Source organism: Furipterus horrens, unplaced genomic scaffold (genome assembly GCF_987537825.1).
Source record: "Furipterus horrens unplaced genomic scaffold, mFurHor1.1.pri manual_scaffold_1, whole genome shotgun sequence".
NCBI classification, from domain to species: domain Eukaryota; kingdom Metazoa; phylum Chordata; class Mammalia; order Chiroptera; family Furipteridae; genus Furipterus; species Furipterus horrens.
Window position 1 is genome coordinate 25083115 of NW_028327171.1, and position 19041 is coordinate 25102155.

At 36.5% G+C, this 19041-nt stretch overlaps 1 protein-coding gene across 1 annotated transcript in view; it reads left to right on the plus strand.

Moving 5' to 3' along the window:
* Window positions 1-18255, plus strand: part of RSRC1 (arginine and serine rich coiled-coil 1) — a 334340-nt gene extending 316085 nt beyond the window's left edge. The window contains exons 8-10 of the mRNA XM_090285816.1: window positions 13039-13145; window positions 16905-17057; window positions 17917-18255. Of these exons, the coding sequence (XP_090141942.1) occupies window positions 13039-13145; window positions 16905-17057; window positions 17917-18009 (353 nt within the window). The 3' untranslated portion in view covers window positions 18010-18255. The remainder of the gene's footprint in view (window positions 1-13038; window positions 13146-16904; window positions 17058-17916) is intronic.
* The last annotated feature ends 786 nt before the right edge of the window (window positions 18256-19041 follow it).

Here is a 19041-nt window from a genome sequence, read left to right on the forward strand (position 1 = left end):
TTAAGGTCCCTTCTAGCCTCTTTCAGGAAAACAACCTTCATTCCTTCCCTGGAAAGATTGCTATGGACTGCACATCCAACCAAGGTACCAGGCCTTTTATCTCGTGGGTTTTTATTACCTTTGAAAGTCAATCCCAGTTCCTCAGGGCTTTTTGGTAACAACCAGAGCCCAAGCATGTCTCCTCTAGGCATGACATTCCAGTCAAAGTCTTAGTCAAAAAAACCCTCTATTAACAACTGGTCTTATTAGTTTTATGCAAAGAAACTTAATGTCATTACTTACTTCTTTAGAATGCCAAACTCTGGAGGGATCATATAGGGAGAAAAATATAGAGTGTAAAGGAAAATCCTTGTCCTTCTAATATTCACTGAACTTGCATTTCCATTCTTTATATTTTCATTTTTTCCCCCACTAAAAATTTTTGTTTGTTTGTTTTTCCATTACAGTTGTCCCACTTTTTTCCCCCTCTTGCTTCCCTGCACCCTGCCACGCTTCTCCCACATTCAGTCCCTACCCAGTTGTCCATGTCCATGGGTCATTTATACATGTTCTTTGACTAGACCCTTCCCCTTCTTACCCCCTTCTCTCCCTCCCATCTCCCCCTTTGTTACTGTTAGTTTATTCCTTGTTTACATACCTCTGGTTCAGTTTTGCTCATTTGTTTGTGTTGTTCATTAGTTTCCTGTAATAGGTGATAGCATAAGGTATTTTTCTTTCATTGCCTGGCTTATTTCGCTAAGCATAATTCTCTCTAGTTCCATCCATGTTGTTGCAAATGGTAGAAGTTCCTTCTTTCTTTTAGTACTTATTCATTATCATTTTCCCCCTTTGTACTCGTGTTCCTCTCTGTCTCTCTCTGTTTCTTCATCTTCTTAAAGAAGACCCTTTAGCATCTCTTGCAATGCTGGTTTGGTGGAGATGTATTCTTTTAGCCTTCTTTTGTCTTGGAAACTCCTTATTTCACCTTCCATTTTGAATGAGAGCCTTGCTGGGTACAGTATTCTTGGTTGTAGGCCTTGGTTTTTCATTGCTTGGAATATTGTTTGCCATTCCCTTCTGGCTTGTAATGTTTCTGCTGAGAAATCTGATGATAGCCTTATTGGAGCTCCCTTGTATGTTATTAGTTGTTTCTCTCTTGCTGCTTTTAGGATTCTCTCTTTGTCTTTGAATGTTGCCATTTTAATTATGATGTGTCTTGAAGTGGGCCTGTTGGGGTTCATATTCATTCGGACCCTCTGTGCTTCCTGGACTTGCGTGACTCTTTCTCTCCTCATGTTAGGGAAGTTTTCTGTCATTAGTTTTTCAAAGAGGTCTTCTATCCCTTGCTCTTCTTCTTCTCCTTCTGGAATTCCTATGATACGGATATTATTACATTTCCTGTTGTCCTGCAGCTGTCTTAGAGCCTCTTCAGTCTTGTTCAGTCTTTTTTCATTTTGTTACACTGTCTGGGAGTTTTTGTCTGCATTGTCCTCCAGCTCGTTGATCTGATCTTCTGCTTCCTCTAGCCTGTTTTTAATTCCTTCTACTGTGTTCTTCAATTCAGAGATCGTATTCTTCATTTCCTCCTGGCTCTTATTGGTAGCTTCTATGTCCTTTTACATGCTGGTGTAATTCTCAGTAAGTTCCCTGTAGTTTTTCTGGAGTTCCTTGTAGTTTCCCTGAAGTTCTTTGTAGTTTCCGCTGAGCTCATTGAGCTTCTCCATAATCCATGCTTTCAATTCCATATCTGATAGTTGGCTCCCCTCTATTTCATTTAGCACTCTTTCTGAGGATTCTACCTTTCCTTTCGATGGGGGGTTGTTTCTCTGTCTCCCCATTTTTGTGACTCCTATTGTTTGTTGGTGCTTCTTAGAATGATCTGCACTTCCTGGATCTGCCCCTGGTGGCATCAGATCCTGTACCCGTCTGGGCCTAGGCAGCCTGTTGGAGACTTCCAGGGATCTACTGCCTTTGTCTGACTTCTTTAGTTGTTAATCTATTCAATCTATGATTAGCTGTCAGGCTTAAGGACCGTGGGTGTGGCAGTTTCATTCCTGTAGGCTGGGATTTTGCTTCCCCTCAGGCTGACGCCACTTGGGGGGGGGGGGAGGTGAATGGTCTGCCTGCAGTACTGGTGATGAGTCAGCACTGAGACCCGGTCAGCTGCTCCCCCAGTTCTCCCCTCAAAGCCACCACACCAAACTCTCCCCAAGCGTCTCTAGTCCTCTCTGCCTTTCCTCTGCTCGTGCCCAGGGTAAGTGGGGGCCAAAATATTTTCATATGTGATCTGCTTACGAGCTCTTTTTCTCCTGCTGTTTCTCTCTGGCTAGCAAGAAACCCTGTGGCTTTTCGCTTTTCAGAGGTGGATAATATTTTTTACTTTCCACTCTGTTGCTGTAGGCTGGGAAGCTCAGCTGGGGGTTTAGACCCAGCCCTTCTCAGGGGGAACCCCCGGCTGCTGAGCTGTTTCTCAGTCCCTTCAGCTGCCACCCGTGTGAGCCCAGCCAGCCCTTCCATGTCTCCGCACTCCCTACCGGTCACATTGTGATGTAGAGGCCTTTCCTGTCTCTCCGTGGTTATAAGACTTCTCTCCAGCTAGTGTTCAGTTGGTTATTCCAGATGATTTCTCCAAAATTAAGTTGTAAATCCAGACTAGTTCTGGGAGGAGGTTAGTTTAGCTTCCACTTACTCTTCTGCCATCTTGCTTCTCCCCTGTAACAACAATTTTATACAATAGATAAAGAACAGCTCTGAAGTGGTAATTTACTACTCAGGTTGTTTTCAGGCCTAAGTGAAGAATGCTAGGTTTTTAAAAATTTTTATTTTTCTTATTTATTAGTAAAGGTTTTGGGATGTGACATAGAACTCCTTAAACTCTTTTCAAATGTGAAAGATTCTGAAAATATATTTCTGTAATCTAGCTCAAGATAATGCCCAAAGACCAAGGTAATATATGTGGCATCTCCTCTACAAATAAAGCTACATTGTATTTTACTGAATGAATAAACATTAAAATGCAGAATAGAACAACACCAAGAACATTTATTATTTCTTGTAAATGGATGCGAAGGAGGAAAAAAATAATTTGTTGTTTGGCAGGTGTGAGTAAAGAATTTATTTGACTAGGAAATGATGACTGGATCACAATTAAGAGATTTTACCCCTTTTCTATGACTAAGTAGTCATGTGACCTCGGCCAAGGTTACTTAGCCTCGGTTTCTCATATGTATAATGAGAATGTTAATAGTTTTTATCTCTCATGGTTATGATAGTTAAATGAGGTAGTCCATGTGAGGTGCTTATCTCAGCAGGGTGCCATGAATGTAATGTAAGCTTTTGTTACTGCTGCAATTACGACTTCTGCTACCAGCACAGTTCATCTGGCCTTTTTAACAACCATTTAAGTGAAAAATTAGCCTCTGTGACCTTCCTCACTAGAAAGGCATTCCAAATATTGATGATCAAAACAAAGTGTCTGTAGACCTACAGACTCTAAACTAAAACACGTTTGCTTTATAACATGATTTCTACCACACTACTACCATTTTGGGCAGTTCGTGTTACTAGATACCCAGTAGGAAGTAACAGGACCTCCCATCTCTTGAGTCACTGGAGCCAGGAAGACCAGGTACCAGCAAAGCACTGCTTCCCCACTCACCCTGGAGCATCTTGGTGATAAAATTCAGCTGGACCTTATGTGCCTTCTCAGAGGTGCACAGGCCTCTCCCCTCTTCCAGTCATTCCCACAATGCTGCCACACCACACAGGTGTAAGCTAAAGCTAGTTACTTTCAGCTGAATTAAAAAAATGTTACCATCTTCAAACCATATGGTCAGAAATTGAATTTATATGCAGACTTTTTAGCCAACTTCCATGTCTTTAGTACAATTACTAAATTATCATGCTTATACTATAATAGTAATATCAGTCATTTACGAAGAGCTTTTAATGCTTCCTTAGGCTTGTATTGAGCACAGACACCACCTCCCAGATTTTCACGGCTTGCTCCTCACATGATTCTTCTCTCTGCTGTAATATCATCATGTCAGAGTTCTTCCCTGGTGGCCCCATCTGAAATAACGCCCTTCCTCCTTTCTAGCCCTCTACCCTGCTCTATTTCCTTGATATTATATCATTTACTTATATGTTTATTATTTGTTTCTAAATCCTAATATGTCAAACAATGCCTAGTACATTAAATGTGCTCAAGTATTTGAAAGGATAGAAGAGAGGGAGGGAGGGAGAGACGGAATCAACCTCTCTCAACTCTCCTGTGATGTTTGGCTATTAACCCCATGCCACAGAGATGACTGAGCGCATCACAGCTTAAACTCCTTGCCCAAGGTCACTCAGCTAGTAAATAGCAGAGACAGGGTTTAACCCAGATAGTCTAAACCTGTAGCTGTTAAAACTAACTACTTAAAGACATTTACCATATTTTTCAATCCATAAGGCACACTTTTTTTCCCCCAAAAGGGGGGGGGGTGTCTGTGCATCTTATGGAGCGAATATTGCATCACAGACCATGATTTGTATTACCTGACCTGTTAGCAGTGGTGACAGATGTTAGAAGAGGAAGCGGTGGACCCACGCGAAACCCCTGGGGATGCTTAAATGTCCCACTTTACTGCTGAATCTCAGGGCATCTGGTCAGTATGAAGATAGCAAAGAAAGTGATATCAGTGATTGTGAGCAACTGAGCTTCATAAATTCTGACACTAGCGATGATGAGTTCTTGGGGTTTCCAGAAAACTAGAAGAGTACTTGAACCTTGAAGTCTCTCCTTATTTACTAATGACAGTGATGATGGTTCTTAATAACACTGTTGACTGCTGTTCACTTTACATGGTTGAAATATTATTCTGTTATATCCTATTAAATATTTTGGTACACCATTTGGTTCAGAATATTTTTTTTCTTGTTTTCCTCCTGTAAACCTAGGTGCGTCTTATGGTCAGGTGTGTCTTATAGTGCAAAAAAATATGGTGATTTTTTTATTATTCTTAAATGTTTTCAATTACAGTTTACATCTACTATTATTTTACGTTAGTTTCGGGTATACACCATAGTGGTTAGTTAGACAGTCATATTCTTTACAAAGTGCTCCCTTGCTACTTCCAGTGCCCAGCTGCCACCATACATAGTTATTACATTATTGACTATTTCCTATGCAAAGACATTTAATTTTTTAAGTTACAGAAATTTCTAATAATTTGACATTTCTCCCCCATGAAGTTTTATTTTTTTAATGGTTACTTTCATTCCTCTAATTTTTAGTTTTTCAACCAACTGTTTATTGACAGCTTACTAAATAATAAAGCATACTACAGAGTCCTAGAGTTGACACAGATGGGTATGCCCCCCTCTGGCTGGAGAATGAAGATATTAATACCAGTGCAAGGCAACATATGGTGAGACCACACGGATTATGGAAGAGACCCCTGTTCTCAGAGGTGGCTAGGGAAAGCTTCACCCGAAGGTGGGTGTTAAGCGTGGCCTTAAATGGCAGGAAGGATTCAGAACAGTTGAGAGCATTGTAGGTGAGAGGAACTAAATGAGGTATTCAGTGTAGATTTTGTTTTTAAAAAGGCCTAGCTTGATACCTAATTCACTTGCACTTATTAAAATGTTTATCAGAAATTCTTCACTGGTACATTCACATTTAAGTTATTACTGTAACTTAATTTGATATGGAAAGCACTTTAATGTAAGATGAGTCTGTCTTGGAGTCCATCCAATGAGGATTGTTATTAGAGACACTTCAGGAGCATCTTTGACATGCATAACTTGGTACTGTAGCATAAGCTTCCAGAAGACTTACAAATAAACCACATTCTACTTAAGAAGTTTTCTCATCTTTCCAATTATTTGTGGATATCAGTTCTGAAAACTTATGTCACAGGATATGGGACTTATGAACACAACCTTAAAATGTTGGGGTTGGATGGATTTCTTATCTGCTTTGTATGCTTTATTTTGAAAGTGAAAGCAGTGGCTGTGTTTGGTTAAAATTCATGTTCATAACAAATTAGTTTAAAAACTTTAGAATTTCAAGTAAGTTTTTTGGGATGTTTTATCTGCTTATAAACTTTATTGAGTAGCTTTGTTTGTTTATTTATTTATTGAATAGCCAGTTTGCTGCTGTTTGCTTTTTCATTCTTGTAAAGCACATGAAAATGCTTCACATTTCCGTATCTGAACATTTTGTTTTCAGTATCGATATTGTACTCTAAAAAATTATTTCACGCATATTTTCATTCTTGACAAAAATTTGAGTCAATTTAAACTGAAAGTAAGGTATCTTTTTGTGTTATCCCTGTATTTGTAGCAGTACTATTAGTATATAAGTTGTTTTTTTTTTTTTCATGAAGAGTAGCATAAGTAACTCAATAACTATGAAACCACAAAACTCAAACCCTTTGTAACATAAAATGCATTTTAACTTTTGATAAATTCATAAGATACTAATATTCAAAAGGAGTCAGTTGAAGATGAGATTTTCATGTGTAGGATACCTTTCATGAAACTCCCATTCTTTTGTACCGTGATTACATCTTGGGTAATGGTGCCATCTGCTGTTCTCAGCCTAACATTGCTGCCAGTTTAGAGATGTTTATGTGTATAAATGGTGTACAAGTTAAAATTTTGTTTTTTCAAATAAAAGCTTTACATTGGAATTTTTAGTCTTTATTTATAATTTTTAATTTGTGTACCATTTGATAATATCTTAAAAGATAAGTTCAGTAAATGTTGTGTACCATGAAATTGATTGTCAATTATATATCTTGAAGTAACAAATGAGCCTAATTTTATAACATCAACAGTAGCTAGTAAAATATTTTATTTTAATTTTTCATCACAAAAGTAACAAAATAATTTTCCATGCACTTAGTATTGATTGTTTTAGTCTATACTGACTTGCCTTTCTGACCCCGTTTTTTTTTTTTTTTTATGTTACTATTATGATATCTCCCTTCTACTGACATCTCACAAACAAGCCCAATGGAAGTCATTTTACCTACCAATAGTGTGTTTACCAAGTACCAATAGATATTCCTTTGTGTTTACCACATTAATATTTTTTAAATCCTATAATTTTAGTTCTCCAAGCAACTTTGTCACTTTTATTTTTACCTCATGGTTGATGAATACAAGATACTTTGGTATGCTAGGCATTCATGCCAAGTATATAAACAACGACTAGTTCTCATTCCCGTTTTTCTCAGTCTTAATATTGGTACAGAATTTTTAAATGACAAATTGGCATATATAACGACCTGAATTTAAAACAACTTAATATGTATTAATAATGTGTTTTATTGTGCTTCCCAAAATGACAAAGTTATATTCAAAACATACATTTGTGGACATTGATGTTAGAATTATGAGTATGAAGCAACTTAAAACATTTTTCTGCCTGTTGTCAGCGTGGAGCTTACCTATTATGAGGCTGAAAATGTAACTCTCCCATGAATCTCTCAAATTTTAATTTAAATATCTCTTTTACTCTTAATTTAAATATTATACTCTAATTCAAATATCACCAGTAAAATGGTTCCCACATTGAAAGGTAAAAGCTGTGTTGGTTTATTTTCAGATTATACGTCAGGCAAACTGGCTTTCCCCATCTGCCCTGTCACTGTGTAGGTCCTGGATGACTTTTAAAAAACACAAAGATAATGTCCTGTTTTTCTCTAATCTTTCTTCCTTTCTTTATAATTTCTCTAATGCTGTTTTGTTAAGCATGCTGGCTGGCTGTATGCCCATATTTAAAGCTCCAAACACTATAAATTTCATATATCAAGTACTGTTTATGAGTTCACCTCTGACATTTAGTACTAATGATGTGCTTTGTAAAGCCAAATGAGAGACTGTTAAAGAAAAATTCCAACGGGTCAAACAGTTGATACATATGAGACATCCTGGAATCAGAAATATTTGACCTTTGCTTGTGAAATAATAGTGAACTAATTAAGACCTGTACAAACAAATTGTTTTGATATTGATAAATTAAAGTTGGATCATGTGGAGTGGTATACATTATAATTTTTCTCTGCTATACTAACACTAATAAAAATATCCACTGGTAATATTTTTGTGTTAATAAATTAGCTAGGCAAAGAATCTTCTCTCATTTCACATACTCAATTAGTACACTGCATAATTAAAATCCACAGACACTTTTATTCTACAGCATGTGGAACTATTAGCTCTTCCATGATACTCTTAACAGTGCTTGCTTTTATGTAGGAAAATATGTTCTTCCAAAGATGGGAGCGTTGGTTATGGCGGCTGTTACTTTCAAACATTCCATGCATGATTTCTCACATGAGGGAAGACTGTTTACAGCTGTTAGGGACCCATCTTCGGAAGCACTGTCTTTTCCCTAAATAAATTGGAGCTTGCAAAAGACTATATAATTATAATTTGTGATTGGCCAAAAGTCGAGACAAAGATTTTTCATAAAAAGTTCACTTTTAGTGAACTAATGAAATCAAACGTTTCTCATACTTTCTATAATATTTAACCTTTTCAGCTTATATCTGCTGGGATGTAAACATTACTTTGATACGAATAATTCCACCTTTTAGTTACCAGCTATTACAGTTGTTTCTTAGAAAGGAAATCCAGCTGCTAATCATAGTCTAAAATCCCAACATTTGTGGACGCCTTAGATGAGTATACAGTAGCTCCTAATTTGCTATTTATTCGTACTAGCTTAGAATAAGAGTTTAAACGGCAAGAGTGTGAACCATAATGTTGTAGGTTTTCTGCCCAGCTAGCATGTGAAAAAAATATGAACTGACACATGCACATGGCTATTTCATCATCATCGTCATCATCGGCAGCCGTCCGTCTCGAGAGACGATGGCGTAGCTTCTTGAGAGTCTATCTGCACCGCCGAGAATGGCTGTGCAGTCCGACTCGGGAGTGACAGTCCCTGCCGCACTTGGTACAGGTGAAGGCAGATGGCTGTTGTTGCTGCTGCTGACGCTGCTTCCGCCTCGATCTTTTCTGGACCGCCTCCTCATTGCGCTCAGCCTCTGCGCGTGACGTACCTTGCCTGACCGCGAGCCTCCAGGCTAGGCGGTCGTCTGCTTGAACTTCCCATGTGTTGAGATTGATGGAGCATTGTGTCATGTCCTTTTTGCAGATGTCTTTGAACCGCAGTTTTGGGCGCCCTGTCATCCTCTTGCCTTCTGCTAGCTCGCCGTAGAGGAGGTCTTTGGGGATACGGCCTGCATCCATTCTTTTGACATGGCCGAGCCACCTGAGGCGTCTCTCGCTAAGAACTGCATGCAAACTGCTCATATTGGCTCGCTTCTGCACCTCGGTGTTGGGGACCTTATCCTGCCAGGCGACATGCAGGACGCGTCGCAGGCACCTCATGTGGAAGCTGTTGAGTTTCCTTTCGTGCCTTGCATAGGTGGTCCACGTCTCGCTGCCATAGAGGAGAGTGCTGAGTACGCAGGCTTGGTAGATGCGCAGTCTGGTTTTCTCAGTGAGGCTGGAATTGTTCCACACTCGCCGGTTCAGTTTGGCCATAAACATGGCTATTTATTAAAGCAGTAATTGTAAAAGCAAAAGACAGGAAACTACTCGAATGACCATTAATAGGGCATTGGTGTGAAAAACTACCGTAAGTCCTTAAAAGAGATTGCTACAGCTGTAAAACAGAACGAGGAAGTCTCTCTACTGCTGTGGAGTGATAGTGAAGACACATCATGCAGTGAAAGCACATACATAGCCATGTGTAGTATGCTCTTTTGTGTAAGAAAGAGGATAATATGTGTACCTATATTTTCAGAAATAATCAAAGAATAAAAATCAAACTTAATAAAAATGATTACCTGTGGATTGGGGAGAGAACTAGGGGAATGGGAATGGAAAGGAAATCTACACTTCTCTAAATATTATTGTTTTAAGTTTTTACTTTAGACATGTGTTTTATGCATTTAAAAAACATATTAATTGCAAAATTAGTAAAACAAAGCAAGACCTAAAATTCAAGAATGAACTGAAACAACCTAACCTAACTATATATCAAGTTGTTAGCATAATTACATAGAGAATTATTTCAAATGACTTGAGAGCATAGTGTTTTGACAGTTCATCAATGGAATAAATCCTAAGATTAAAAAGAACCATAAAGACATTTTAAATTACATTAATTCATCTTGTTAATAGTAATGCTTTCCTTATTATTTTGAAATTAATACATACTCAATTCATATATTAGGAAAAATAATTACTGTATTATTCACACTTTAAGATCCACCTGACCATAAGACGCACCTAGGTTTAGAGGAGAAAAACAAGAAAAAAAAATCTGAACCAAATGGTGTACCAAAATATTTAATAGAATATAACAATAATATTTCAACTATGTAAAGTAAACAGCAGTCAATAGTGGTATTAAGAACCATCATCAATGTCATTAGCAAATGAGGAGAGACTTTAAGGTTCAAGTGCTCTCCTACTTTTCTGGAAACCCCAAGAACTCATCATCGCTAGTGTCAGAATTTATGAAGCTCAGTTGCTCACAATCACTGATATCACTTTCTTTGCTATCTTCATACTGACCAGATGCCCTGAGATTCAGCAGTAAAGTGGGACATTTAAGCGTCTGCAGGGGTTTCGCATGGGCCCACTGTTTCCTCTTCTAACAGCTGTAGCCACTGCTGACAGGTCAGGTAATACACATCATGGTCAGTGATGCAATATTCGCTCCATAAGATGCACAGATATTTCCCCCCCACGTTTGGGGGAAAAAAAGTGTGTCTTATGGAGCAAAAAAATATGTTATGTACTTTTGATCATAATCATTAAGGCCTAAGTTTTTTAGAGTAAGAGAAAAGATAAATATAAAACCCAAAACTTAAAAAGTTCTGTAATCTTTAATTTGGTGGATAGTATCAGCATGAACTCAATAATTTTTCTCTTCTAAAAACATGTACAAGTTTCCCTGCTACCCAAAAGAAGAACATTTTTATGGAATCTTTCATAAGTCAAAATGCCATACAGCAAAGAAGCAATTATCATTACTTTATATGAAAAAATTTTTGAGTGTTCCCAGACCCAAAAAATAACATACCAGATCAAACCAAGTAACCTATAACAACACCAACACAGAGTGAAAGAAGTGCCACTCGCACTGCTCTGGGCATGCTGCCTCTGTAGTGACTCGCTGCGAAACAGATGCTGAACGCCATTTTCACTCTTTGCCATTTTCCCATAAAAGTGAAAATCCTCTTCAGATTTTTCAGTTAGCAAAAGCATGTACTAATGTAGGTCTTCCGTAAAAGTGAAGTGGCATAATGGGAACTTTTGAAAAGCGGGGTGGGGGTATACTTGTATTTCCTATCCCACCCACTGAAAAGGCTGAGAAACAATGGCAATCCAGTAACAGTAAGCACCCCCTACTGCCCAGGTTATTGTCTCTAAAAACCATTCCTCACTAAAAGGAGTCCAAGCTCTTTAGAGAAATGGCTAATTTCAAGTATGGGATAGAAACTGTTAGATGAGCTGGAACATTTTATCACACTTTAACTACTAGGGACCATATCAAAAGAATTCAGAAACCAAGAGAGGTTCCCAGTCCCAAAGGTAAGATAATTTAAGCATCAAAATATGAAAATGACTACCATGGGCTGAAATGCATTAACTGTATAATATTTATTAACTCATAATAGTCATCTTTGGGCCAAAATTGATTGAGGGAACGAATTCAACATATAGTCTGCCTTTTCCTTTACAGACTATATTTTATATTCACCAAATAGTCAATGAGGGAAGTTCTTCATTATAGAGGAATCAGAGCTAATAAATGCAGGAGGAATAATAGAATTGGAAAATTACCATTTTGCAACCTCTAATGAAATGATAGATCTAAGCAGCAAATATTAATATCTACTAAAACATTTAAGTGGGAGATTGATGGAAAACTTTATAATAGAAGGGGCAGGCTGTAATGACTGTGGACCCACCGCTGACTCAACCTCACTGAAAGTGGGTGCAGTGCATCTGGTTATAATGTAATAGTAATTACACAGCATTACCCATGATGTATTCTTGATCAAAAGAAATTGAAACTGAATCTTATCAAGCCTCGAGATCTAACTACTGGTTTACACAAACTATGAGGGATAGAGGACCATGTTAAATGACACCATGGGGATGAAAATAAGCCAAATCTAGAATGTAGAAATGTCTAAAGGATGAACGATCCAGTTTCATCAATAAATAGATGGCAATGAAAGGAAGTACCATGGACTGGAAGTGATTAAAAGGGATTTAAGATACTTATTAACCAAGTGTAATGTATAGACCTTGTTTGGATCCTATTTCAAGCAAACCGACTATAAATAGAAATGTTTTTGGACAATCGGTGCAAATTAAACATGGACTGTATAAGGTGATAATAAGAGAATTATTGATAATGTTGGATGTGAAGATAGTATTGTAGTTGTGTTGCTGTTTCTTTGTTTGTTTTTTATTTTTGTGTTTTTCTTACGTCCTGAGATACCTACTGAAATAATTAGGGGAAACATGGTATGATAGTTGGGATTTACTTTTAAATACTCCAGGTCTACCTCCAAAAAACTGGAATGGGGATGGATAGATTAATTAGGAATAACAGAAAGTTAATGACTATAGGTGACGAGTACAGGTGGATCTCTTGTGCTCTTATTCCTTTTATGTGTATTTTCAAAATAAAGACGGGTTTCGTTTGCTTGTTTTTTGTTTTTTTTTAAAGTTTTCCCACCAGATTAGCCCATATCAGCTTAGATTATTATAGCAGTGCCTTCTCAGCAATGTTTTAGGTTTTAGGTTAGAGTCTTAGTGTGTAGGGATGTTATATTGGCAGATCTTAGGGGAATAAGTTTCGTGCTTTTGCTAAACTATAACTATAGCTTTTTATCGAGTTAAATTTGTCTTTTCATCCAGTTAAATTTTGTAAGTCAAAAATTACTTCATAAAAAGAAAGAACACTGCTTCAGTATAGTGCTGTTAACAAGCTTATATGCCAAAATACATTGACATTATACTTTTTTTTAGACCAAACCACCCTGGTAGAACAAGTAAAAAGAGTAAAAGAAATTGAAGCCATTGAAAGTGATTCTTTTGTTCAGCAGACATTCAGATCAAGTAAAGAAGTCAAAAAGGTAAGTTTTCATCCAGGCATTATGAATAAGCCTTCAGATTCCAACTGAAGAGATGCTTTATTAATGTATTTCACTTAAATGTAAGTGCTGCTTCTAATAGATAGATGAAGTAGGGTGAGAGCATGTCAGCATGCTATTGAGAGAGAGAGAGAATGAACCAGTGAGAATCAGCTTAAGTTTAACTTGTCAAAAAATGTACTGTCAAAATTTATCTGATGCCATTTTTATTTTTAAATTCACTGCAGACAAAATAAAATGTCAATACAACAGTTTTTGAACAGTAATACACATTTTATGGACATACATATATGGTTTTCTTTTCAAACATATTTATCTTTTTGAATTGACATTGCCAGAGAAAAATTAGAAAAGGGCTTTAACAATAAAATTATAATCCAAATAGTATTATACCATATGTCTACACTCTTGCCCAGATGAGTATCACTTATTCAACTCTAGTAAAAAGGGCTCTGATTGGCATTTTATTTCTGTTGAATATTTTCTGTATTTTTTTCAATCATAATTAGGGCTGCTTTTTCCTTCGGTAGGATAAGGCATTCTACATGAAGTACATGTATAGTTACCAATTATTCAAAAACATTCTACATCTATAAATCATAGTAATAAAATCAATTCTGCAAAGCCTAGAATTAGCTAGTTTTAGGTTGGATAAGTATGACAGAGAAACAAAAATTGCCTTGAAATATATTTAATTCAGCATTGTGAGTTGAGTCTGTTAGAAATGTATTTAGTTAAAATATTTCACCAACATTTTTGTTTCTTTCCTCTAAAATCAAAACCAAATTACGAAAACCTTGGGTTTAGCAATGGGGATGCAGTGGTCAAAAGCATGAAATGTAGAGTAAGACGGACTTGGAACCACATCCTGATTCCACCATTTACTGGGTTATACATCCGTAAACTACATAACTTCATTAACCCCTGACTTTTCTTAGTCACTGCATTTTACAATGATCAGAAGAGCAGTGATGGGCCAACAATGAATAAATTCACACTCAACTGTAATATAAAACAGAGGGCCAATTTATTAGTTTAGAAAGTGGTATCCTTTTTCAGTTTCTACAGTATAAGGTAGGGATTCAGAATGCCCAAGCAGCTGAATTATTTATTAGGGGATTACTTAGCACAGGGAGGTAAATTATCTTGAAGACTGTTTCATCCAGATCATGGGGAGACGTGATGGACTATCCCTGATGCATAGCAAAGACTCTCTTGAGGACTAAATTACCCATGACCCAGATTTCAACATCTTCCTCCCCTGGAGAGTCCTACACTCATAGGTATAGTGTGTCTCTCTGATAAAGGCTTTTCTATACTAGCCATCCCTTCAGTTGGTAGAGTCTTTCTTTATCTGTGTTAATTCTACTAATTAAGCTAGGAAGCTGTTACCAGAAGAGTGGCTATTACTAATGACATGCTAGACATTGTGTCTTGTGCAGCACATATCGATTTAACTAGTTTCACCCTCTGCAATCATATCTCTCTTGTGAGTGGATAATCAGATAGTTTCTGCTATAGCATCAACTTCAGGAACCAAGAGGCAGCTTGTTTTCAAACTGCTGTCCCTAGTAAGCTTATTTCCAATTATTCAGCCCTAAAATTGTTATGTCTGGCAAATATCCACCTATGTTTAAAAAGAGGGTCATTTGTTCTTTAACTTGGAAGCACACTTTGGAAACAATCTTTCCTAAACTGAACCACCAGGTGGCTGTACTACTCAGAACCAGATGCTTGATAGTGACGATGGTGAGGGTTTTTTAATAGTCAGCTTTTCTCTAACAATTTTCCTCACTTAAATAAAGAAGCAATTAATGGTTCTCCTCACACATTTTTAATTACGTATTGTTAAATAACTTCCATGCTCTGATTCATATCTCTGAGAACCTCACTTATGTATGCATAAGAACTTCTCAAAGAAATATGTGCTGTGTAGATAAAAATATAATGAGATTACTTGGTTTTTATAATAAAATGTTATCCCCACCATACATTTAGCAACAAGAATAGCAGCGCTCCACAATTTTTTAAGGTAGTTCTACACAGACACCCAGTCTTCTAGCTCAGTCCCATCAGAGCGGCTGGGGTATGCCGAATGACATGCTCTTTATGTTTTCTGCACAGCAACAGACTACCAAAAATTGATGCCCTGAACCCCACAGGGTTAGAATACTTCCCGTTTTTCCCTATGCAGAATATTGGGCTTTACTGTCCTCAGTTTCATAGAGTCAGTATAATATCACTTACATAAAGGCTGTGAGTCTTCTAGGCCCAGTATATTGGAGGCATAGAAATATTTGACACTTTGGGGGAAAAAAGTATTGGCTCCAAAATATCAGAATAAAACTGCCAGATCATATTTAACAAATATTTCTTTAAATATTTTTATGTCACTTATTACAACTGCGATTATGTATTTATTTGTTAGGAATCTGTCAGTCCTATTAGCAAAATGCAATCTCCAGTTGGAACAGGGAACGTAACTATTTTATTATCCCTTGTATACCTAGTGCTTAGCAGTTAGTAGGGCTCAATAAATACTGATTAAATAGATGAATCCCTAATTCTAAGTTAAGTTATTCTAAGAAAGGATTAACTCCTTCATGTATATTTCATTTTCTAGATGATTTTCTCAGTGAAATTTGTTTTGCACTTCATTCAGAAAAGTGAATGTTCAAAAGTAGATGTCAAAAAAAATGGAAATTGAAAAACTATAGGTATAGGAAAAAGGCTAATAAATTGAATTAATCTCCCAATTGTCTTGACTTTTTATTTTAATTTTTAATTTCAACTTCTCATCTAATCCATTTTATATTATCCCTGAAAACTTGCTGCTAATCAGCTACTTCCTGGCTTTCTCCTTTCTTAGGGAACGAAATATTAGAATTAGCCCAGGTTAGCCCTATACTGCTGGCTCCTTCCAGGCAGAAACAATGATTTATTAGTCGCTTTCTCCCTAGCACTTAACACAGTGCCTGGCACATAATATTATTCGACAATAAAATAAACAAAGTACTGATACATGATATAACATGGATGAACCTTGAAAGCATTGTGCTAAATGAAAGAAGTCAGTCACAAAAAAAACACATATTTTATGATTTCTTATATAGGAAATGTCCAAAATAGACATTCATAGAGACAGAACAGATTAGTGGTTGCCTAGGGATGGGACAGTGGGGGAGAAATGGGGAGCAGTGACTTCCAATGGATGTGGAGTTTGGGGGAAGATGATGGAAATGTTCTAAGGTTCCTTGTGGTGATGGTTACAAAACTCTGTGGATGTGCTCTAAAAGCTATATGAATTATATGTGAATTATATCTCAGTAAGACATTTTAAAAAACACTATGAATTTGCTTTTTTACACCTAAAGAAGCCAACTAACTGCTGGAGATTTGTTGCAAGCTTGTTTTATAATTTATAGATATGAAATGTATTTTTTTCAACAGTATAGACTCATAAGTACCAATTTCTTAAGGAAATTATGCTGGTCATAAGAAACGATAAACATTTTCCCGGCGTTTTAGTTTTGTTTTTTTTTGTTTGTTTGTTTATTTGTTTTTTTGTTTTTTGCTTCTTTTAGGAATAATTATTTATTCTTCAGTACCCTAGGGCTTTTTCGTGATTAGTCTCATCTCAAATGAAACTATGGTGCAATTGTTATTCAAAATCAGAGATATTATTAATGCACAATTCTAATTGTATATTGTGATGCAAGTAATATGTATTTTATGTTGCAGTCAGTGGAACCTAGTGAAGTGAAGCATGCAACTTCAACATCAGGACCAGCATCAGTAGTTGCTGATCTACCCAGTAATGAAAAAGAAATAGACCCTAACAGCATCCCAACTGCTATCAAGTACCAAGATGACAATTCTCTGGCTCATCCAAATGTAAGTGCCTTAAACCTTAAGACTGTCAATTGAAGTCTAGTTGACTGAAATTAATTCAGACTGTTGTCCTTTTGTGTTGGCTAGAAGAAGACCATTGAAGGAAATGGATTCATCTGTTCTGATTTGCTAAAAACAGGCAGATGAGCCTGAGGGGAGGGGAAAGGGGAAGAATGGTGGAAAGAAGGGATAGGGACTAGTCAAAGAACATGTATGAAAGACCCATGGACATGAACAACAGTGTGGGGATAGACTGTGGGAGTTGTGGTGGGCTGTGCAGAGGAGGGCAAAGGGGGAAAAATTGGGACAACTGTAACAGAAGAAACAATATTTAAGAAAAAAAAAAAAAAAGAGGACCCTGAGTCCTTAGAGCTGTCACATATATTTGAATATGGTTAATGTATGTCCAACACATGTTGCTTGACTTTTAGAAGTAGTCTTTCTAAAGTTAAGAAAAATAGAAAGAAAGGTTTTGTTTTGTTTTTAAAAATAAAAGATCTAATTCAGGCTGAACTGTAGTTGATTCATTGACTATGAGCATGTCACTGAAATAGTCTGTGACTTCTATAAAATGGTGTCATTTCACTCTCTCTCTCAGAAAGATTGTAGGAAATAAACTTTATAAAATAAGGTATAAAATTGTTAACCAGATGATGTTGCTATTAGTCCTTTTACTCCGAAACTGTCAGATCATTATTAATTCAAAATAGATGATCTTCAGTTAAGAAGTCATCAAGAGTTAAAACAGTATCCAAATCTTGTGCTGAAAGGTTATTTTATAAAGGTGATTTGCATCAGGTAGGGTCAAATTCAAGTTATTGACAGATAATAACATTTTTTCTTTTCTTTTTTTTTTTTCCAGCTATTTATTGCAAAAGCTGATGCTGAGGAAAAGTGGTTCAAGAGATTAATTGCCCTCCGACAAGAAAGGCTAATGGGCAGTCCTGTGGCCTAAATAACATATGTGGTTGAATTAACACTAACATTGGAAATTTAGGTTTTTAAATCCCAATTTAACTTTTTAGTCTTAAAAAGAAATGACCCAATTATATAAAAAGTAATGTTATTTCATTCTTTTCTCATGTGGGCTTGAATGTTTGTTTATATGAACTTAAACATTGTGAATATTAGAACCAGTATAAAATTGAGGAATGCATGAAAATGTCCTATTGTTAATAAAGCTAATCCTAAAAAATTTCTATCTTAAGTGGCACAGAGTAGTGTTTCTGAGTACAGTTTTTAAAATATCAAGTTGTCATTTAAAGACACAGTTTTAATTAATCATACATATGTAAGAATCAAACTCTATAAATATGAGATTTCATCTTCCATGTATTATGAAACCATTTTGAATCTTTTATTTCACATACTGGAAAATTTTAGGCCCAATAAAAAGCACTCTTAACAATCTAAGCAGAATGAGCATGTTAATATTAAAAGAATAACATATTTATTGAAACTTTTTCTTGAAAATTAAATAAATTAATGATTTATTGCTTAGAGATCAGGTTTTACTAAGTGTTTCTTTTAAACATGTTAGCAGATCTCAGCTCATTCTTTTAGAAATCATATCTTCATGCTAGACCTAACCAGTTGGCCAAACACCCATGACAGGGAAATCATGCGTGAGGAAACAGGTAAGAGTTCTCACCTCAGTCTTATTTAACCACCTGCTGTTCCCTGAGGAGGAAGCCAGCTAATTGTAATTTTGAAAAGGCTCTCTGTCATTGTAGAATACCTTTCTCTAGTAGCTGAATGGAAATCAGCCATGCATTCCATACTGAACTTGCCAGAGATAAGGACTTGCAGGCCTTACCTTACAAAACTAGTTTTCAACAGCTGACATGTTTCCCTTCCCTGTTTTGTTCTGTTGTCTTGTCTCGCTCTAAGTTACTCTCTATGAAGACTGTGCCTCAGAACACAAGGTAATAAACACGAAGAGTTTGGCGGAAAGGATGACCAATTTTAGGACATCTAGTGATATCTC